The following is a 24,728-nucleotide window of genomic DNA, read 5'->3' as shown; positions in this document are numbered from 1 at the left end:
TTAACACAAGAGAAACCTCAAGTCTATTGCTCTTTAGAAAGCAGTTTCTTGAACTGAACTTTAATTGAAAATAAAAAATAATTGTCCTGAACCAGATTTTCTTTTGGTGCATTTAATCAGAAACATTAAAGCAAAATACTCCACAATTTTTTTTAAGTTTTACTTACTTTTAAATCACAAAAGCTACATTTTCATTATAATTGTAATCACAAAGGGAACAGCACTTGTAAAGAAATATATTAATAATAGACTACCATTACCTTGATAGTATCAACCTACATTCTTTTCCCTTTTATCTTTCTCCCTCACCATTCCACTCATTCTCTTGTTCTTACTCTCTGGAACTTGATTGCAACCCATATTTTCTGTTTATGAAATAGTCAATAAGTGAACCTTGTCACATTTCTGTTATATGAAAATCTGCTAATTATCTCCTATCTAGGTTGTTGGTGAAAAGAAGGGGAGAATAAGGGGTCTACTAATTAGAGGCTATCCCCCAGGTGGTATAGATTATTATCTTATATTAAAATTTCTTTACATGTTATATTTTGAAACTAAAAAAAATAAGAATTTTTATGTAACTGTACTATCATTTAGATCAAAGTTTCCTCAAAGACATTTTCTGAGACTATGATGTCATTCTGTAAAACACATATAACATAATAATGACATTCCCATAAAATTACCAAACATACACACGTTGATTAAAATTCTAAAACCTATCCTGTACTTAATATACCTCAACCTTGATAGGCTTTTACATCCAGAATAAGCTTTTATAGATTAAAGAAATCTTTCTCTTTTAAATTTTGATTATTATGGATTCAGGAGAGAGGCATATTGATTAGCTACATTAGATATATTTAGGGAGATATATACATAGAGTCACCCGCCAAAATGCTTTACTTGATTTTGTTTTGGTTTTGTTTATATAACTGGAGAGAGAAAAAGAGGGAGACATGATAATGTATATATAATTTTCTGTGTTTTACATGGTGATATGTTTAAACTAGGTTTTCATTTCGACTTCTAGGCATAATGTTTAAATACAATTACCCATTGGACAATGATACCTACATTGATGGGTAAAACATAACAGTACTCTGAAAATATGCATATTCTTGATTCTCCTAACAGTTTCTGTTCAAACTTTGCACATCATTCCTTCCATCTTTCTATGAAAAAAGGACAACGGAGGAAAGAAAGAAAAGATGTTCCTAAAGTTCTCACCTATGTTAAAGTCTTCCAAAGTATCCAACAACTCTTAAAGAAACTCTGAAGTCTGAAAAGGGCAAATATACATGTTCATATGAAACTGTTTATAATGTTCCATACTGAATTTTTAGATTTTGTGTTATATATTAAAATTATATTGAGATAAGACCTAGTTGATCATTTTCATTTCCCTGGCAGCTAATAGGCACTTCAACTTGCATATTCTCTGTCTACTTCTCTTTCCCTTCTTTTCTTCCTTCCTCCCTTTTTTAATTCAAAAGAGTTGTACATATTTCTGTACACAAAATGATAGTTTCATACATGAATACATTGTGTAATATATAAACTAAACTATTTAACATGCATTAACTCACTATTTTTGTAGTGAGACCATTTAAATTCTGACTCAGAAACTTTGAAATATATAATCAACCATTATTATTGCTATTAGTTATAACCACCATGATATGTAGTACACCTTTTGTACACATTCCCCATTTATCTCAAACCCTGAATCTTTTGACCACCTTTGCCCCAATTATCACCACCCACCCAAGCCCAATCTCTGGTAAATACTATTTTACTCTGTTTCTATAAATTCCACTTTTATAAATTCTGAATATTACTAACATCACTCAATTTTCTCTTTATATGCCTGACTGACTTTAATGCCTCCCCTTTATATAAGGTGCTCTAGTCTACCCATCTTGATATAAATGACATGATTTTCTTTTCCTTATGTAGATTCAGAAGAGAATCTGATACCTGTGATAATGGACATGCAGAATTATTCGGTGGTGTCAGAATTTGTGTTGCTTGGACTTTGCTCTTCACGATATCTACAAAATTTTTTCTTTGTATTTTTCTCTGGGATGTATGTAGCCATTATTCTGGGTAACCTCCTCATTGTGGTCACTGTAATTTCTGCCCCTAACTTGCAGTCCTCCCCTATGTACTTCCTGCTGGGGAATCTGTCTTTTGTGGACATGTGGCTGGCCTCATTTGCCACCCCCAAGATGATCAGAGATTTCCTTACTGATAGAAAGATAATCTCCTTTGGAGGATGTATGTTTCAAATATTTCTCTTCCACTTTGCTGGAGGGGCTGAGATGGTGCTGCTGGTTTCCATGGCCTATGACAGATACGTGGCCATATGCAAACCCTTGCACTATATGACAATGATGAGCCGGCAGACTTGCATCAAGCTGGTGTTCATTTCCTGGGTCATTGGATTTCTGCATTCCATCAGTCAAATTGCCTTCACTGTGAATTTACCTTTCTGTGGCCCCAATGAGGTGGACAGTTTCCACTGTGACCTTCCTCAGGTGATCAAACTTGCCTGCATGGACACCTATGTCTTGGGTATACTTATGATCTCAGACAGTGGCTTGATTTCCGTCAGCTGTTTCCTGCTGGTCATGATCTCCTACACTGCCATCCTCCTCAGTGTCCGTCAGCGTGCTGCAGGAAGCGTCACCAAAGCTCTGTCCACTTGCTCTGCTCATATCATGGTGGTCACACTCTTCTTTGGACCCTGCATTTTCATTTACCTGTGGCCCTTCAGTGAGTTTGCTGTGGACAAATTCCTGTCTGTATTTTACACAGTTTTCACTCCACTCTTGAACCCCTTCATCTACACATTGAGAAATGAGGAGATGAAAACAGCTATGAAGAAACTGTGGAACCAACAAGTAACTTTTCACTGACTTCCTGCTTTCCATAGCACCACATGGTCCCACTCATTCAGGAGATAAAGATTCTGAGATAAGATTCTGACCTTGTGTTTGTTTTTATAATTTTAAACATTTTATGTAATAGACAATTCATTTAAGCACAAATTATTTCTATTACTTTATTTTATATATAAAAACAAATGCATGTATGTACAAATGTACATATATATGTGTATGTATGAGTGTGTGTGTGTATATATATATATATATATATATATTTGCATCTACATTTGGAACAAACTCTATGTTTAATTGTATTTGTTATAACCAGATTTATCTTTCTAGCTTATTTTGCTTAAAATGTTGATATAAAATGAATTTCAATTTTATAATCATAACCCAACATACCATAGAGGAGTTATCCAATACATTAGACATTTTGTATAAGGCAGATAAACTGGAATTAAATAATGAGTGCCCTGTGAATCTTTCACTTGATTTTTAGAAACTGGAGAGGATGAAAACACCCTCCAATTCAAGACTCTTTAATGTTAAACAGTGTTTGTTTCCTTGTGAGTGTGTAGGATACTTTAATCTTTTATTTAAAAAAATAGATGTTTGCCACTGTTATGCAATTTCAGTAGCTATTTTTAATATGGGAAAATCCTTGTTTTATGGCACTATATTTTATGGTATGATCACAAGTTACTATGTCATATTTAATATGCACTGGATTATTAAATTAATATATTTCCACCCAAAGTAGTTTTTTATATACATTGCATCCTTTACTTAGGTGATTCTATTATTGTGGGGCATCATTTAATAGGAAGTTTGTGTTTGAATCCCAGAGATTCATCTTATACTTATTTTAAATGTCTCTGTATTCTAAAAAGATGATTTTATGTTCTATAATCAGATCTCCTTTTAAAAATATTAATTTTCTTCCACATATGAGAGAGAATATGTAGTATTTATCTCTCTGTGTCTGGTTCATTTTCCTTAATGTAGTGTCCTCCAGCTCCATCTATTTTGCTACAAATACCAGGATTTCATTCTTCCTTAGGGCTAAATAATATTCTATTGTGCATATATGCCACATTTTCTTGCCCACATTTCATGCCCACGATGTGCATCTAGGTTGATTGCATGACTTAACTATTGTGAATAATCCTACAATACAGTGGGCATAATCATTACTTTTGGATATATATCTAAAAGTGGGATAGCTAGATCATAAAATATTTCTATTTAATTTATTGAGGAATCTCCATACTGTTCTCTGTAATGGCTGTGCCATTTTTTTATCATTAAAGTAAAACAAATACTATGTAAGCATTCTTTTATGCAATAAATAAGCATTTCTGAAGTACCTACTATAATTCAGATTTTAGACACTGAGCTAGTATTAGAAATAGAGTATTTAAGAACATACATTCCCAGAATCACGGAGCTTTTACTTTAATGAGTAAAAAGGAAGGTACACAGTCATAAAATTTGCTAAAGTAGGAATACATAGGATATGATCTTAGAGCACTTAGAGAAACTACCCAGACCTTACAGTTAGGAAAAATATTCTTTCCTCCTTTATTCTTTCAAAATTTCCTAGAATTCTATCCTATCAATTTATACACATGCACATGAACATGCACACACACACAACACACACACACACACATACACCAGAGAAAGAGTGTGTGTATGTGTTTAGCATAAGAACACCCTTACACAAAGTTCCTAAATATCCAATCACATGAGGTATTTCATACCTCTTACAACTATCCAGTGACTCACATTCCATTTTTTAATCTCTGCTCCAATCTCTACCTTGCTTTGGCCAGATCCCTGAGGATGAATATGAATCATTGTACTGTCAGTCTATATACAGACACCGTGGGGTTAATTAGTTGTGTAAGTGATACACATGGCTGTTGGATGTATTAGTGAAATTCAAGGGCAAGAAATCATCTATTTTCTGAAAATTATGAACTCTTGTATAGAACTTGCATAAGGAGCCACATATTGCAAATTAAAGGAAGTGTTTGTGAAATTCATTTCTCACTTTTAAATGAGGTAATTTGAATGCACCATACAGTGAATTTTTTTTTAATGCGAGGAAGCCAGCCTCAGTGTGTCATACCTGTAATCCCAGCTACATGGGAGCCTGAGGCAGGAGAATTGCAAGTTTGAGGCCAGCCTGAGCAACTTAGTGAGGCTCCATCTTAAAAACAGAATGCAAGTAATATGGTTCTGTAATTGACATTTGAGTTTAAATTGTAGGAACCAATTCAAGAAATCTACTTTTTACTGTAAACTGCCTCAAGTGACTCTTATTCACCACTAGTATTAAAAACTATGTATGGGCTAATTGCTGATCTCAACCACTTGCAGCAGTAACTGCTACTAAGAATTTTTTGGAAGGATTTTCTTATGAGAGAAGACTCTATAAAGGGACCAGGTTGTGTTTCTAGAAATACATCACTAGGTTACAATAATTTTAAAAATTCAACCACCTAAATAAAATACATTGCTTATGGCTAGTGGACCAGGTCAGTAAGAAATCTCTGAAAAGTTCAGGGAATCTGAAATATCCCTTCTTTTCTTTAACTGCAATCATTGAAAGATTGGCTAATTCTTCTCCTAATTCTCTGTAACGTATCAATGTTTTTCTTCAACATGAATATTAAAATAAATTTTAAATCAAATTAGTTACCTGAATCATTTTAATAATATGTCATTCCTGCATACTAAATTCTTAAATGAGACTTTCAAATTTCAGGATATCTTTTGGGAGTAAAATTTCAAACATACATAGAAGAAATTATTTTTTTCCTGTGTTACTAGGGATTGAATCTAGTCATGTTCTGAGCTACATCTACAGCCCCTTTTTAATTTTATTTTGAGATAAGGTCTTGATAAGTGGCCTAAGCTGGCCTCAAACTTATGATCCTGCTGCATCAGACTTCAAGCTGTTGGCACTACAGGTATGAGCTCCTGCTTCCAACTTCATTTTTATCTCTTCCTCTGATTTCTGATGATATTTTGAAGAAAAGAATTGAAAGACTTTCATAAAGCAAAATATATATCACCAACCATTGGCTCTTCAGGTAACTTCCTCCTCCATCCACTAAGAATGACTCAGGTGGTAGTGATATCTGTGCGTGTATGTGAGTGTGTGTGTGTGTGTGTGTGTGTGAGAGAGAGAGAGAGAGAGAGAAAGACAGAGTAAAATGGTAGTTTCCTATATTTGTTTTATCAACCCAAAATGTGTTTTCTTGTATGCATCTCAGTAATGAATTTTACTGACTAGCACATTTCATTAATTTTTTTGCCAATTGCTAAGTATTCTTATCTAAATGCATATATTTATGATAATGAAATGCAAAATCTCCACTAACTACTTTAGCTTTAGCTTTCTTTGTTTTTTCAATTATGTTATTTGCCTGTCAGAGTATTGAAGCCTGCTAAGCATTTCATAAACTTTAATCATTTTTTTCTGCCTCTTAAAGATATTCACACTTTTGAGTAAAGCACACTTATAGTTCTTTTTTGTCTTTATAAGATAGTTAATAAGTAAGTCTAAACTATTATTGGCAATTATTCTTATCTCCAGTCTTGCATCAACATTCTACTGAACAGTTTCACTGGGATATTACATCATGACACGAAACTATTGAGAAAGCAAACCTTCTACTTTATGTAGGCTACTTATCATCTAACCACAGATCTCAACCAAATATGACTTCATAGTATCATTCTTAATTACACCATTTTTGCCACTTTTACCAAGACTTGAATTCTCCTAATTAGTTTTACTTTTTAGGAAGACTTAGTAAAGGGAATATATATTAGTGAAGTATTAATTCTTAACTAATTCAAAAGATCTAAAAAAATGAAAAAGAAAAAAATGCCCAAATTCCCAAATTATAATAGCAGAAGAAATCAGGAATAGAATGAAAAAAAATACTTAGAGGTAAATGAGAACACTGATACAGTGTATCAAAATCTCTAGAACACTGTGAAGGCAGTGCTAAGAGGAAAGTTCACTGCATTGAGTTCATTCATTAAAAGAATAAGAACTCAAATTACCTAACACTATATTTCAAAGCACTAGAAAAAGAACAAATCAATTCCAAAAGTAGAAGACAGGAAATCATTAAAATCAAAGCTGAAATCAATTGAATTGAAAAAAAGAAATAATTAAATTGACAAAACAAAAAAAAATTGGTTCTTTGAAATAAATAAACAAAATTGATAAACCCTTAGCTACACTAATGAAGAGAAAGAGAAAACTCAAATTACTAAAATTCATGATGGAAAAGCAAATATCACAACAGACACTACTAAAAGATAGAAGATAATTAGAAACTATTTTGAAAATATACTTCAATAAATAGAAAATCTCGAAGATATCAACAAATTTCTAGAAACATATAATCTTCCCAAACTGAATCAGGAGAAAATACACAATTTTAAAGATATTAAGCAAGGAAATAGAAGAGGCCATCAAAGGCCTAACCATCAAGAAAGCCCCAGGACAAGATGATGAATTCTCAGTCAAGTTCTACAAGGTCTTCAAAGAAGAATTAACATCAATATTCCTCAAATTATTCCATAAAATAGAAAAAGAGGTAACCCTTCCAAATTCATTATGAGGCCAGTATCATCCTGATATCAAAACTAGACAAAGGAAATAAAATTTAGACCAATATCCCTGATGAACATAGATGCAAAAATTCTCAATAAGATTTTGGCAAATTGCATACAAAAACATTTTAAAATAATGTACCCTGATCAAGTGGGGTTCATCCCAGGGATGCAAGTTTTGTTCAAAGTACAGAAATCAATAAATGTAATATATCACATCAATAGATTTAAAGATGAGAATCATAGGATTATCTCAATTGATTCAGAAAAAGCATTTGACAAAATACCCTTTCATGTTCAAAATGCTAGAAAAACTAGGCATAGTAGGAACATTCCTCAACATTGTAAAAGGTGTATATGCTAAGCCCAAGACCAGAATCATTCTAAACGGAGAAAAATTTAAAGCATTCCCTCTAAAAACTGGAACAAGACAAGGATGCACTCTTTCACCACTTCTATTCAAAATATCCTTGAAACTCTAGAGAGAGCAGTTAGGTAGGTGAAAGATATTAAAGGGATACAAATAGAAAAAGAAAATTATCACTATTTGCCTATAACATGATTCTCTATTTAGAAGATCCAGAAAACTTCTAGAACTAATAAATGTAGCAGGATTCAAAATCTATTCCCATAAATCAAAATAGCTTCTATACATAAGCAATTAATCTTCTGTAAGAGAATTTAGGAAAACTACCCCATTTATAATACCCTAAAAATACTTGGGAATCAATCTAACAAAAGTGATGAAAGATATCTACAGATAAAACTACAGGACACTGAAAAAAGAAATTGAAGAAGACTTTAGAAGATGGAAAGATCTTCCATGCTCTTGGATAGGCAAATTAATATAGTCAAAATGGCCATACTACCAAAACTGTTACACAGATTTAATGCAATTCCAATTAAAATCCCAATGACATTCTTCATATAACTAGAAAAAATAATCATGAAATTCATTTGGAAAAATCAGAGACCCAGAATAAGCAAAGCAATCCTTAGCAAAAAGAGTGAAGAAGAAAGCATCACAATACCAGACCTTAAACTATACTACAGAGCTATAGTAACAAAAATGGAAAGGCATTGGCAACAAAATAGACATATACACCAATGATACAAAATAGAAGACAAAGAAACACACCTAAATAAATATGGTTATCTCATACTAGACAAAGGTGCCAAACCTCCATTGGATAAAAGATAGCCTACTCACAAATGATGCTGGGAAAACTAGAAATCCACATGTAGCAAAATTAAATTAAACATCTGTCTCTTGACCTGCATAAAAAATCAACTCAACGTGGATCAAAGACTTTAGCACTAGAACAGAGACTCTGTGGCTAATGAAAGAAAAAGTAGGCCCAAGTCAGTGTAGGACCTGACTTCCTGAACAAGGCTCCTAAAGCACAAGAAGTAAAATCAAGAATCAATAAATGGGATAGATTCAAACTAAAAGGCTTCTTCTCAACAAAGGAAACAATCAATAAGGTGAAAAGAATGCCTACAGAATGGGAAAAAAATCTTTACCACTCACACCTCACAGCACTAATGTCCAGGAGAACTCAAAAAAATTAACACCAAAGAAACAAACAACCCGATCAATAAATGGGCTAAGGAATTGAACAAACACCTCTCAGAAGAAGAAATACAATTGATCAACAAACATATGAAAAAAATGTTCATCATCTCTAGCAGTTAGAGAATTAGAAATCAAAACTTCTCTAAGATTTCATCTCACTCCAGTCAGAATGGTAATTATCAAGAATACAAGCAATAATAAGTGTTTGCTAGAATGTGGGGAAAGTCGTTCGTTTATACATTGCATGTGTGGTTGCAGACTGATGCAACCACTCTGGAAAGCAGTATGGAGATTCCTCAGAAAATGTGGATGGAACCACCATTTGACCCAGCTATCCCACTTCTCAGTCTATACCCAAAGGAGTTAAAATCAGCATACTACAGTGATGAAGCCACATCAATGTTGATAGCAGCTCAATTTAACAATAGGTAAACTATGGAACCAACCTAGATGCCCTTCAACAAATGAATGGTTAAAGAAAATGTGGTATATATACACAATGGAATATTTCTCCGCCTGAAAGAAGAATAAAACTATGGCATTTGCAGGTAAATGATGGAACTAGAGAATATCATGCTAAGTGAAATAAGCTGAACCTAAAAAACCAAAGGCTGAATGTTTTTCTGATCAGCAGATGTTGATCCATAGTAGTGGGGGGCAGGTAGTAAAGAATGAAGGAATTTTGATTGTACAGAAGGGAGTGAGTGAGGGGAGGGATGAGTCTGTGGGGAAGGCAAGGACAGTAGAATGAGACAGACATTATTACCCTATATACAAGTATGACTTCACTACTGGTGTGACTTTGCACCATGTTCAGCCAGAGGAATGAGAAATTGTGTTCCATTTGTATACAGTGTGTAAAACTATGTTCTACTGTCATGTATAACTAATTAGAACAAATTTTTTAAAATTATAAGTTTCAATGTTTAAAATCCTAAACTTAGAATGTAACTCTCTTTGCATCTAATTTAAACCCTAAATCTCACTATGTTAAGGGCATTTTCCCACTTTTGCTCTTTGAAGCTTACACAACTTAATCAGCATATATAGCATGTAAAAATGTCATTTAGCTACAATATCAGGCTCCTACAATCCCTCCTACAATACCACCTACAATACCAGGCTCTAGCTCCTATCACCCAGATCCTATCAGGAGGGAATGTGGAATCTGTGATTGCCAAGGCAAGCACAGCTTAGTACTGTTCCACTCACAGATCCAATAGTCAGTCCCCTGAGCAATAGTGGCTGCTCTGGAACACAGCCAGACTACGAGGAAAAGATCCATGGATTCTAGGGATGCTGCTGCTGTCATCCCCCAGGTCCTCTAAGCTGTGATCAATGGTGTCACTATTGCTGGGGCCTCATAGGAGTTCACAGTGACTACAATTCAGCCCCACACCAACACTTCCACAGAAACTAGGAAGCTATCAGTCATGAAGCTGCTTCTTTGGAGCCATCATCACAAAAACTAGATGTGCATGGAATTCCTGCAGCTCCAGCATGTTCTACTTTAGCCATGGACACTGCAGGCACCACACACATCTCTGAATGATACCACTTCCTCATTTCCTCTATGGCAGTCTCTGGGCCTCCTGTGGCCACCCCTGATGACTCTACCCTAAATGTCTCTGCCCATAATTAACAGTCCCCAATTAGGTTAGTGAACATGGATGGCCCCACCCTTCTTTAGCTATATAAGCATCATTCTTCCACCCTCATCAGGTGAATCCGAGAACTCCTTTCTATGGACTGTCCACTGTGCTACAGTTTTGCCCTCAATAAATTCTTATTTGGATGGATTTTATTGTCTAGTTATGATCTTTGTCTTGGAAAGAATGGGCTGAGGTGGTTACAATAAGAGCTGATAATTCCAAGGGTTAATAACCCTGAGAATGCCTAGCAGCCTGAGAGCAGTGGAGAACTTCAAGGATCTGAGAGCTGTGGGAGAAACCCAGAGAAAAGGAGTTCCTGCTACCCAAGGATGCTGAGGATATTCCCAGAAATGACTAGGAAATCTGCAGACACCAGCAGCCAGAAACTGCTGGCGCTCAGTACACAGAGCTACACTAAGAGCCAAGAGTCACTGGTAGTCATGCTTAGAGCTGCTAATATTCAGGTAGATACATTTTTTCCATTAGTGATTTCTATCATAATTAAGCAGAAGGACCCTCAACTGATTGGTAACAACACTGGTTGTACCACTACAATAGTCTCTATGGCAGGCTCTGACTTGGTTTCAGAAACTTTATTTTCTGAATTAGTATATTATTACTAATTATACAACTGCAGTGGTCTTTAAAATTCTGTGGGCTCTGTTTTGATTTCTGGAACTCTGAATCTGCAAACATTATGTTTGGCAAGCATCTGTAATTCTGTTGTCCCTTGCTGCCCTACCTGTGGGGACCCAATATCTGGTCTGTGTATATGGTTAAAAATCAGCACTTTAAAACCCTGGAATCTCTGTCTCTGCCTCTTTTTCTTGTCTCATGATACACTATCATTTCTATCTCTCAGTGAAAAGAATACATATGAAATAGTATCTCATAAAGTTTTCTGCTCAGTGAAATAATTAATGAGGATCAGTTTAAATCAGAGGTTTAAAGAAGATTGTCTCAACATAAATTGGTAACCAGGAGCACCAGCCACAAATTGGGTCTTTGAATTACAACACCAGACTCCAACTGGATTTGTTCTGCATAAAGGAGGTAAGTGAAGTTTAGAAAGCCCAGGATTGTATGAAGCTCTTTCTGGACCCTAGATTAAGGAACTTCTCTTGGTTTTATGTAATTGCCCACAGAAAAAAATCAACATGGACATCCTGACTGACTCTTACTTCCATCCAACACCTCACAGGTAGATTTCCATGCTTCCTCTGTACCCAGCATGGGAACCTGTAGCACCTAACATGGGATCACATCCTCTTCCCCCTGAGTCAGTTACTATCTCTCCTTCCTCCTCCTCTTTCTCCTTCTCACCCATGGCAGGTGCCTCTTCCTCTCTGTTTTCCCTGCACACCTATCTCACCAAGCCAATTTCCAAAGGAATTTAAGGTCAGGAAAAAAGTTGCACCCTAGCTTACTAAAAGGAATATTTTTGCTTAAATCTAATATGGATATGGGAATCATCAGGGTACATGCTCTCTTTTCAATGACAGGCTCAGCGTAAGGAAAAGTCTTGTAATTTTCAGAAAAGCCTGGTAGATTCAGGGATGAGTTTCTTAAGCTGAATTTGATGATTATAGGAGGGATGTGGTTGCAGTGTTGACTCACCACTGCAACCTGATGAGAGAAAGCACATCCTTGAAAACACTGCTAACGTAGCTGATGGTCCAACAGCAACACATTTGCCATGATGTCTCAAGGCTCATTGACAATGTGGTCCTTGTACAGAGACTCCAAAAGAGCTCTGAGGGCCCTATTCATAGAATTAGAGTAGAGCATCCTATCCCTTGCATCCCAGAGGGGATGAAGAGATGCTTAGCTTAAGCCTGTCCATTACCACAGGGTCAAGGAGCTGACAAAGGAGGATAAGAAACCTGTGGTGTTCTTAAACTGCTTATCAGAGGCCACTGATGATGATGGATCCAGAATACTTGGAATGAGGGAACTTAATATCCATGCTTTCCATGACATAAACTGCTCGAGTCATTCAGAGGAAGATACAGAAGCTTGAGGCAGAACCCCAACCCTACTGTTGATCTCAATAGAAGATGCCTTCAATGTTTCCTAACAGGGGTTAGGCAGGGGAGGGTCTAAGGAGGATAGGAGAACAGAGAAAATTGCAACTTTGGACATCTTAATTATCTTATTATTCATGCATTATACATGATAGATTTATTATAGTTTACTTAAAATTATTATTTACAACTTCCTAAACAATGGTGAAAACGAGAAAAATTTTATTTCATTTGTCTAATTACACTTCTTTTTATTGTCAATTCAGCTTTACATTATGAATATTGAGATTATTTTATCATGATTTTTGTGTAGTTATTTTGTACTCCATATTTATATTTGCTGGTTCTCTTTAATTCTTCCTGAAACTTTGTGTTTTCATCTGGGACCATTTTCTTCATCCTATAGAGCTAATTTTATTGTTACATATAGTATTAAAAGTCTTCCCATAATGATTTTTTTCCCTAATAATATTTTTTTTACCTTAGGAGCAACATTTTGATGTACATAGAATTATATATTGATAATTTTTCCCTCCCTTTGTTTGCTTTATAGATATCGTTGCATTTACTACTGCTTTTAATTGTTTCTACTAAAAAGTTTTCATCAGTCATAGTGTTTCTCCCCTAGAAATAATGATTCCCTTTCCCCTTGGTTGCTTTATAATTATTTTCTTTGTCTTTCAATTTCAGAAATATTCCAAGTATAGTTGAACTTGTATATATCCTACTTAGGCTTTCCAAAGCATTATAGGGTGACTGCTCAGAAAATACTATAATTCTGGATTTAAATCAAATTAGAGTCTTTTATTATCTGGCCAGAGACTGTTTCTCCCAGAGTCCAAGTGACCCTAGGGGAGAGCAGCAATAGTCTGCAAATAGGTGAGAGTATTTAAAGGGAGGAAGCACATCCTATGAAATCTGCAAGTTGCAAGCAAGCATATACCTCAACTTGCACATTCAAGAAACTCTGTGTTATGGTCTGAGCTTAATCAACATAGATTATAGATTATAGGTTATGAAATATTAATAAGTAGGATAATAGAATTATGTGATAATTATGGGTTGATAGCTTTGAATTCAAACACCTGCTGCTCTGCGGTGGAAGCAATATGGGCATGCTCAGTAGCCTTGAGGTGCCAGCTGTCAAGAGCTACAGAAGATATCACCCAAGTAGATAAACTCTAACTAGCCTGTTCCTGCTGGACTTAGCTTTTTGTTTACACTGAAGATGTTTTTCTCACAATAAATCCTTTTGGTGTTTTTTTGCCTATGAAATAAAGCACATGAAGCCTCATTCTTTGTTAGAGGTCAGATCCATGTGGCTGACCAACCCACTGGGCCCCTTTTTAAACTGTTTTCATGTATTTTGTCTTTATTACTCTTTCTGATCTTTATTTTCTCAACCAACTGACAACCTGCATGTGGTTAACTACTCATTCGCTGTACAGGACATACACTTTGGAAGTATAGACTCCAAATGAATGTCATAGATCCTATAAACATGGTTTTCAGCTTGGTCAGTATTCATCTATCTCAGTTTAGCCATTTATTCCTGATGATCATCCCTTGATTCTTGAGCTAAATGCTCTTGTCTAGGGGTGGTCTCTCTGTGGGAATGAACTGAAAGTCAAGGTCTCTCCATCGAGGCAGGACCAATGATGTTCCTTCTGAAATGTTTGCTTATTTGTATAGTTTGTTAGCAGTTGCTTTTTACTAGACAGTTTAGAGTCTTGTCTTGTTCATCCATAGTTTAGAAATTAATCAAGGACCTGAGATAGATTTTGTATAGTTTTTTCTCTCCTTTTATTTAGTTCCTTCCCCTTTAGAACTCTTCTCTCCAAATATCTGCCATTTTAATAGTTGCAAAATCATAAGTGGCTCCTTTCAGAGAATTTCACTTCCTCCTTGGATGCTTTTGCTATGATTTACTTGAGAAAATACCCTGAAGAAAGAAGCCAGAGATGATGTGGAATTCACATAATAGACTCTCTTCTAAAGAATCATAGCCCTACCTTGGTGACTAGGCCTACAATTTTGTATATACTCTGTCTAAAAATTTGCAGTAATTTATGCTGACAATGTAAGACTGATAATGACTACAGTCTCTTGGTGAGCCTTCTAAAAAGCTGTATATCAGTAATTCAGCACTCTTACCAGTACTCTTTTTCTTTTAATTTTTAAAATTAGTTCTAATCAGTTATACATGACAGTAGAACTTTTCACTTCTCTAGTTGTACATGAAGTAGAATCACACCATCGTGCAATAATACATGTACCCAGGGTATCATGTCCATCTCATTTCACCTTTTTTCCTACCCCCATGCCCCCTTCTTCTCCTCCCATTTGTCCCATCCACAGTTCCTTCACTCATCCAATGCCCCCCACCCCATTATGAATTAGTATTCACTTATCAGAGAAAACACTCAGCCTTTGATTTGGGGGGATTGGCTTATTTTGCTTAGCATGATATTCTCCAACTCCATCCATTTACCTGCAAATGCCATAATTTTATTCTTTTTCAATGCTGAGTAATATTCCATTGTGTATATATACCACAGTTTCTTTATTCATTCATCTGTTGAAGGGCATCTAGGTTGGTTCCACTGTTTAGCTATTGTGAATTGAACTGCTGCAAACATTGAAGTGGCTGTGTCACTGTAGCATGCTGTTTTTAAGTCCTTTGGGTATAGCCTGAGGTGTGAGATAGCTGGTCAAATGGTGGTTTCATTCCAAGTTTTCTAAGGAATCTCCATACTGCTTTCCAAAGTGGTCGCACCAATTTGCATTGCCACCAACAAAGTATTATTATACCTTTTTCCTCCACATCCTTGCCAATACTTATTGCTGCTTGTATTCTTGATAACTACCATTCTGACTAGAGTGAGATGAAATCTGAGAGTAGTTTTGATTTGTATTTTTCTAATTACTAGAGATGTTGAACATTTTTTCATATATTTGTTGATTGATTGTATATCTTCTTCTGAGAAGTGTCTATTAAGTTCCATAGCCCATTTATTGATTGGGTTGTTTGCTTTTTTTGGTGTTAAGTGTTTTGAGTTCTTTTTATATCCTGGAGATTAGTGCTCAATCTGACAAGCGTGTAGCAAAAATTTGCTCCTAAAATGTAGACTCTCTCTTCACCTCATTGTTTCTTTTGCTGAGAAGCTTTTTAGTTTTAATCCATCACATTTTTTGATTTTGAATTTTATTTATTGTGCTTTAAGAGTCTTATTAAGGAAGTCAAGGCCTAATCGTACATGATGATTTAAGCCTACTTTTTTTCGATTAGGCACAGGGTCTCTGGTCTAATTCTTAGGTCCTTGATCCACTTTGAATTGAGTTTTGTGCATGGTGAGAGATAAGGGTTTATTTTAATCTTGCTGCATATGAATTTCCTGTTGTCCCAGCACCATTTGTAGAAGAGGCTATCATTTCTCCAATGTATGTTTTTGGCACCTTTGTCTAATATAAGATAACTGTAATTATGTGGGTTTGTCTCTGTGTCCTCTATTCTATACCATTGGTCTACCAGTCTATGTTGGTGTCCAAACCATGCTGTTTTTATTACTATAGATTTGTAGCATAGTTAAGTTCTGGTATTGTGATGCCCCCTGCTTCACTCTTCTTGCTAAAGATTTCTTTGACATGTCTCTCACCACTGGATAGAGCTTCCAAACAATAAAGAAACTATAAAACATAATAAAACAATCAAAATTTAGACTTAACAGACATTTATAGAGTATTCATCCATCAATGAATGAATACACTGTTTTCTCAGCAGCACATGGATATTTCTCTAAAATAGACCATATGTTATGCCACAAAGCAAGTCTTAAGAAATATAAAAAATAAAAAATAAACATAGATGTACTACCCTGCATTCTATCTGACAATAATGGGATGAAATCAGAAATCTATGATAAAATACAAAATGGAAGCTACTCCAACACCTGGACTAGATAATACACTATTAAATGATGCATGTATAACAGAAGACATCAGGGAGGAAATTTAAAAAATCTTAGAGGTAAATGAGGAGTCCAATACAACATAACAAAATCTCTGGGACACTATGAAGGCAGTGCTAAGAGAACAGTTCATTGCATTAAGCTCATTTATTAAAAGAATAAAAAGTCAACAAATAAATTACCTGACATTACATCTCAAAGCCCTAGGAAAGTAGGACAAACCAACACCAAATGTAGTAGAAGACAGGAAATAATTAAAATCAGAACTAAAATCAAAACAAAAGAAACAGTTCAAAAAACTGACAAAACAAAACACTAGTTCTTTGGAAAAATAAAATTGACAAACCCTTAGCTACATAAAGAAGGCGAGAGAAAACTCAAATTACAAAAATTTGGATTGAAAAAGGAAATATCACGACAGACACTATTGAATTACAGAAGACAATTAGAAATACATTGAAAACTTATATTCCAATAAAAAAGGAAACTTCAATAACATTCACAAATTTCTAGAGACATATGATCTACCCAAACTGAATCAGGAGAACACACACAATTTAAACAGAAATAGAAGATTCCATCAAACACTTACCAATCAAGAAAAGCCAAAACCAGACAGATTCTCACCCAAATTCTACAAGACCAACAAAGAAGAACTAAAACCAATACCCCTCAAGTTATTCCGTGAAATAGAAGATGAGGGAACAATTCCAAATTTGATAAATGAGGCTATTATCATCCTGATTCCAAAACCTGACAAAGGGACATCAAGGAAAAAAAAATTCAAACCAATATCCCTGATGAACATAAATGCAAAAATTCTCAATAAAATTCTGGCAAATTTCATGCAAACGCATACTTAAAAATAGTGCACCTTGATCTATTGGGGTTCACTAAGAGATGCAAATTTGGTTCAACATAGAGAAATCAATAAGCATAATTCATCACATCAATAGACTTAAAGATAAGAATCATATGATTATATCAATTGCTGCAGAGGAAGCATTTCATAAAATACAGCACCCTTTCATGTTCAAAACACTAGAAAAACTAGGCATAGTAGGAACATACCTCAGCATTGTAAAAGCTATCTATGCTAAACCCAAGGCCAACATTATTCTAAATGGAGAAAGAATGGAAACATTCCCTCTAAAAACTGGAACAAGACAGGGATGCCCTCTTTCACCACTTCTATTCAGCATAGTCTTTGAAACTCTAGCCAGAGCAATTAGACAGATGAAAGAAATTAAAGGGACACAAATGGAAAAAGTGGAACTCAAACTGTCATTATTTGCTGACAACATGATTCTATACTTAGAGGATCTAAAAAATTCCACCAGAAAACTTACAGAACTAATAAATAAATTCAGTAAAGTAGCAGGATAAAAAATCAATGCCCATAAATCAAATGTGTGGGAGACCAACCTTACATGTGACTGGGTCACACTCCCCGGCTGGGTGCTGAGGTGCTCAGTCACAGAAATGTGGTGGGTGTCTCCTGCATGGGTGTGTCTTGTTATAGCCCCATGGGTGAAGTTACCCTCACCTGTTCTTTTGTATTATAACCCCTTGCCCTGTTTAGGATAGAATCTTCCATGGAAGTGTCTTGTGTGTATCCCCTTCTCTTACTGTGCCCTTGGGTGTGGCCTACCCAGGTGTCAGTCAACCTGCTGACAGTGGACATCATAAAGATAGACTCAGCCCCCTGAAACCTGACCCCTTGCCTCATTTGAATAGCTTCTCAATAAAAGGGGTCAGCTTGTGCTCTCTCTCTTTCTGCGGACCTTTAAGGTCAGAGGAGCCGTCACAGCAACCCCAAAGAAAAAGGTATTTGTGTCTCTTGTGTGGTTATTTTGCACAGCCCAGTTAGCCCAGTTTAACTGGAGTGACCCCTGAGCCTTTTAGTAGCGAGAACAGAAACCTGGCACAAATGCATTTCTGTATATTAGTGAATAATCCTTTGAAAAAGAAATTAGGAAAACTACCCCATTCACAATAGCCTCAAAATAAAATAAAATAAAATACTTGGGAATCAATTTAAGAAAAAAGGTGAAAGACCTCTACAATAAAAACTAAACACTAAAGAAAGAAATTGAAAAAGACCTTAGAAGATAGAAAGACCTCATGCTTTTTTATAGGCAGAATTAATATTGTCAAAAGAGCCATATTACCCAAAGTACTAAACAGACTGAATGTGATTCCAATTAACATCCCAATGTCATTTCTTATAGAAATAGGAAAAGTGCTCTTTATTATTAACATTTTAAGTTTTTATAAAGTCAACAAATGTTAATCTATTCTAAGTTTGGGGTTTTAAATCTCTAAATATTTTTCTTATGCCAAAATTATGGAAGTGATTTTGTGCATTTTCACTGTTAGCACATATTTGAAGTTTATCTTATTAAATAATCTAAGCTTCATTTTCATAGACTAATATGGATTCATAACTTAATTTTTAAATTTTTTCAGATATCACTTTGTTCTTGTTTGAATTTAAAAAAACATTGTTATAAAGTTTTAAAAATTAACTATGTTCATATATAATATACTATCCACTTGATTGGCTAATTTAATTTTAAATATGAATAATGCTGCTTTAAAGAACCATGAGCAACTTTTTATGTAAATATATGTTTTCACTTCCCCATGTTATATACCTAGAAGTGAAATCGCAAATTCTTTGATGATGTGTGATTATTTTCCAAAGTGGCTGCACCACTATTTTTTAATCACATTGGCATTGTAGGCAATATATGGAAAATATCAATTTCCCTATATCACCTCCAGTGTCTTATTGTATTGTCTTATTATAGCCACTATGGAGGGTATGAAGAGGTATTTTATTGTGATTTTTATTTACACTTTCTTAATGATTAAATGTTGTTGATCATCTATTCATGTGCTTCTCAGCCACTTGTATGTTTTCCCTGGAGTAGGAGAAATACATATGTAAATCCTTTGACAATTTTAACTGGATTATTTGTCTTTTTGTTGTTGTTATTGAAGGTCTTTATTTATCTTGATACAGTCGTTCATCAGAAATATAATTCTCAAATATTTTTTCCTAAATTGTGGTTACTCTTCTTCTTTCTTATTTATATCCAAGTTTGATTTGTGATAAAATCCAATTTATCCAAGACAAGTGTCTTTTGTTATTATCTAATCCAGAGTAATAAAAATTGCTCTTATGCCTACTTATATCATTATTTTAATATAAATATCTCAAACTTATGTTTTCATTTTTTACAGGTATTTGTTAGGACAAGAATCAAGTGCAAGTTACAAACCACTATTTGAAATAAAATCTCCCCAATAACTTTATGGAATATTCAACTGTTCCAAAGTCTATAGGGCTTATGAGTCACTGTATAATCATTTATTTCTTATTTTGAATCTTTGGTATTACTAAAGACATTGTCTCATATCTTCAAGAAGAACCTGATTATTTCTCTAAGACTATTAAACCTTGATCTAATATTCATATATTATAAAGATAATTTATAATTAAATGACACATTGCAGAAACATTTAAAGCACTAATTCAGGATAGAAATACAGAATAAGTAAATTGTAAAATAACTAAATAGGAAAATTGTGAAATACAGAGTAAAAGAGTAGAGTTAATGGACTCATTATAAAAATTATTATAACATAGCCTTATAAAATAATTTTCTTTTAGTACATTATGAAAAAAAAAGAGATATGTAGCAAAAACTTACTGAACCTAAACTTTTGGTTATTGTTGTCAAAGTTTTTGTTCACAATTTTTTCTTTGCTTTTGTCTCTTCAAGATGGGTAATTTTCACATCATTCAATATAACTATGTGGAAAACACATATTGATGAATTGATTTAAATAAATTGGCCTTCTCTTATTTTATTTTTTCGCAATACTACTAGTTAATTGTTTAAAAATTGTAATATATTGCTACAGTTAAATGTTATATTGAGGGTACTTTTTAATTTTTTAGTGCACATAGTTATATATAATATTGAAGTTGATTTTGACGTAATCATACATGTGTAGAATATAATTTGCTCCATTCAGTTTACAGTACTATTAATGAGTGCCAATGTTGCAGAAAATAGTATGTCTTAGTATGTGAGAGCAAGATATTAAAGCAGCTGGTCTGCTTCTCATTCACTCCCTTTACCAGGAAGAGCATCCCTTGGAGTGAATAAAATAATGCAGGGGAACTACATTACAATCACCACTGGATTCCAGATAAATCACTTAAAGACATTTTCCAGAAGAAATAGGCCTTATCTCTTAAATCCCTTTAGCAGAAAGTGAAGGCTAATGATTACCATAGTAAGTAGAATCCAGTATCTATAAGGCATGATTCCCTGGACAATTTCATGTAAGTTATACAACTCTTGGGAATGTAAAATGGAAATATTTCACCAAATTAAATGCTTTTAGTTATGTGAGAAACCCTCTGAAATTCAATTAGAAACCCTAATTTATTCTGGGTCAGAGAAGATTTTCTGAATTTGGGGAAAAAAAAACACTTGTTTTACATAAAGGAAGTACCTAAGGAATGGGCCTTGCTGCTTCAGCAATTTCTTTCTTTCTTCTGAACCTGTTCATTACCTATAAGCCACATATTATTTATTAAAATTTATAATAGATAAAATCATGGATTTTTTCAAGATTTGATAATCCAATTGTGTATGTTAGTTGGCTATAAAAGATAAACAATAAATGGCATGAAGAATGTGAAAAATAGGAAATATTGAGATTTAAATGAGAAATTATTCAACTCTTACTTTTTTTCCTGAAAGAATTGCACTGTATGCATCTTAGTTTTTTTCAATGAGAAAATTAATGTCTTAAAAGTATATGAAAATAAAAATGCAAACACTATTCATAGTAAGATAACAAACTACAGATATTCCACATGTAATTCACAATGCATATCATATAATAAAAAGTTACTAAACATATATAGAAGCAGAAAAAATGAGATTCATAAACAAAAAGAAAAATAAGCCCATAAAACAGAGAAGTTTGAGATCATGGAATGAGAAGGCATGTCCTTAAAAAAATAATTTTCCAATAAAAATAATTAAAGAGAAAATTAAACACATTAAGAGGACATAAAATTTCTAAACAGTTATGTACCTAAAATTAAAGCCTCAAAATTCTTATATAATGCAAGAATTTATAGAACTTCAAGGAAAAAGTAAACCAACTTGCAATTATAAGTACAGATTATAATTAGCATAGAAAAGGTATAGAAAATAAGCATAGAAGAGGCATATTTTAAATATCCAACTTTCATTTTTGATAAAAAAAATTCAACCACTTGAGAATTGAAAGGAAACTCCTCAGAATAAAGAGAATCCACAAAAACATCTATAACATTACACTTAATGATAAAAGACTGAATATTCTCACACTTTCATTCAGTATCATACTGGAAGTTCTAGCCAGTGCAATCAGACAAGAAAACAATATAAAAGACATCTAGCTCCAATGGCACAATCAGTTAGCACAGAGTACTTATAAATAAAAGACATCCAGATGGGAAAAATAAATAGTAAAACTTCATTTGTAGTTAGCATGTTTATCTATATAAAAAATCTGAAGGAATATACAAAAGGGTGTCTCAAAATAATAACTGAGTTTAGCAAGGTTTTAAGCTATGGGAATGATATTATCAATTATATATACTGAATACTAGCAGCAAAAATGTCTATGTACTATATAAAATACAATATCAAATAAATTTAAAATTTATTTTAGCAACATCACCTACATTGGCATGTAATGACATGAAATACTTAAAGAAATCTGAAAAATAAATGAAAAACTTATACACTAAGTTGGAAAATATTACTGATAGAAATGAAAGAAATTCCAAAGACATGCAATTTCTGTTCTAAATATTAAATACTATTAATATCCTCCCAAATTAATCCATAGATTAAATATAATCCCAAATAAAATCTCATCAGGTTTTATTGTCAAAATTGGAAAACTCATTCTAGAATTTATTTGTAAATGTGAAGTACCTAGAAAAACCATCATAACAATAAAATTTTGTAAAAGTAGAAAATTGGAGAAATAAATCTACCTGATTTCAAAACTTATTATAAATATTTAGTAATCAAAATACTGTGAGATTAATGTAAATATAGGCAAATATATTTGTGAAGTCACATAACTCAAAAAATGGCCAAATGAATACCGGCCAGTACAAAAAGATGAAGATAGCATTTTAAATAAATGATGTTAGAATAATTAAGCAGGAAACAACAAAGCAAACCAAGAAAAACAAACAAGCAACAACAACAACAACAAAAAGTTGACCCACACCTCACAAAGTAAATAATTTAATTCAAAATGGATATCAGATCAAACTGTAAAATCAAAAATTATAAAGCTTATTGAAGAAAACGAAGGGGAGGACTTGTGTTTCCTTGGATTAGGTGAAAATTTTTCTTACATATGATACAAAAAGACTGTTCCTTAAAAAGCAAATTAATGAATTAGGCTAAAAATTAATTCAAAATTTACCTTTAATGCCGCAGTCTGGCTGGGCACAAATGCCGCAGTCTGGCTGGGCACAAATGCCGCAGTCTGGCTGGGCACACAATCACGAGCCACCACACAGCTTGTAGATTCAAACAGCAACTCTTTATTCCCGAACTCACACCAGCCGTCTACAATCACGTTCTGGGGAAATCCACGTTCTCTTCCCAAATCCACCTCCACTGGGCTTCTATCTCCAAAATATACTGTCTGAATCCCGTGAGAACTCAAGGGGAACTCAGGCAGCAGGATACGCCCTATTCCCAGCAGGAATAATCTTAAACCTTAAACCTGGAACCTAAACTGGGAACGCCCTAAACACGATTATCTTAAAACCGGGAACACCCTAATCTGCCTTGGTCCTTGAGCAAGGTCACGTACATTCAATGTCACTGCAACATGGGGTACGCTGGCAAGGAAATTGTCATACCTAATTGGCTAATGGCTCCCAGCATCTCCCCCCTTCTGATTAATTAAACAACAAGCAATGTGGCTTAAGGACCGTGCCTGGTAGGTTGTCCAATTCAACATATGGTTCTTACCCGTCATCGGAAAACTGACCTTTAGGCGTCAGCCTCCTGTCTTAGGTTGATACCACTGCAATTGAATCATACCCGTCACTGACTACCGGTCCAGCATACAGCCATACTTGTGGATAGGTCTATGCACCATTGGGGGGGTGAGGTTCTTTGCCTCACCTCTGTTGGCCCCCAAATTTGGCCTTGGTGCCAGTGGGGGAGTGAGGTTAATGTGGCTTATGGACCGTGCCTGGTAGGTTGTCCAATTCAACATATGGTTCTTACCCGTCATCGGAAAACTGACCTTTAGGCGTCAGCCTCCTGTCTTAGGTTGATACCACTGCAATTGGATCATACCCGTCACTGACTACCGGTCCAGCATAAGCCATTGGCCCCCAAATTTTAGACCATCACTAGCAGAAGGGAGGAGGATACAGAAATGCCACGACACCAAGCCAATTGACGGCTCCTTGGGAAAAATTGCATCACTGGTGACACCATCAGCAAAGATATGTCAGCACTACCACAATTAACATGGGGTGTGCTGGCAAGGAAATAAAAATTGCATCACTAGTTAATCACTGTCGCAGATGTAAGAATGGCCAAGCTGGAGCTCTGGATATCAGCTGTTATGGATTTGAGTCAAATCATCTTCTTCTCGATCTGTAGAAATTGTTTTAGTTAATCTCTCTGGAATCCAAATCTGCTGCTGTTCTCCCTGTGGAAACACACAAACAAAACCCCGACTCCAGACAATCACTGGGTCAGGACCTTTCCATTGTCCTGTTAGAATATCTTTCCAAAGTACCTTAGACTTATGTACATTTTTTGGATACATATGCCTTTCTGCAGCACTAAGTCCTGATGAATCTAAATTTTTAAAAGTTTAGAGTAAAAAGCGTTATTTTAAGTTTATCT

The 24,728-nt window shown here is 34.5% G+C and overlaps 1 protein-coding gene across 1 annotated transcript; it reads left to right on the top strand.

The window, feature by feature from the left end:
* Positions 1-1,988: 1,988 nt before the first annotated feature.
* LOC124104534 (olfactory receptor 4K14-like) lies at positions 1,989-2,921 on the top strand. The gene has a single exon (XM_046461524.1). The coding sequence runs from the start codon at positions 1,989-1,991 to the stop codon at positions 2,919-2,921; it is 933 nt and encodes a 310-aa protein (XP_046317480.1).
* The last annotated feature ends 21,807 nt before the right edge of the window (positions 2,922-24,728 follow it).

Source organism: Marmota monax, unplaced genomic scaffold, assembly GCF_021218885.2.
Source record: "Marmota monax isolate L192 unplaced genomic scaffold, Marmota_monax_Labrador192_F-V1.1 WCK01_AAM20220418_F8-fsc00001, whole genome shotgun sequence".
Taxonomy (NCBI): Eukaryota; Metazoa; Chordata; class Mammalia; order Rodentia; family Sciuridae; genus Marmota; species Marmota monax.
The sequence above is the reverse complement of the archived record's forward strand: the minus strand, read 5'-3'. Positions and strand labels throughout refer to the sequence as shown.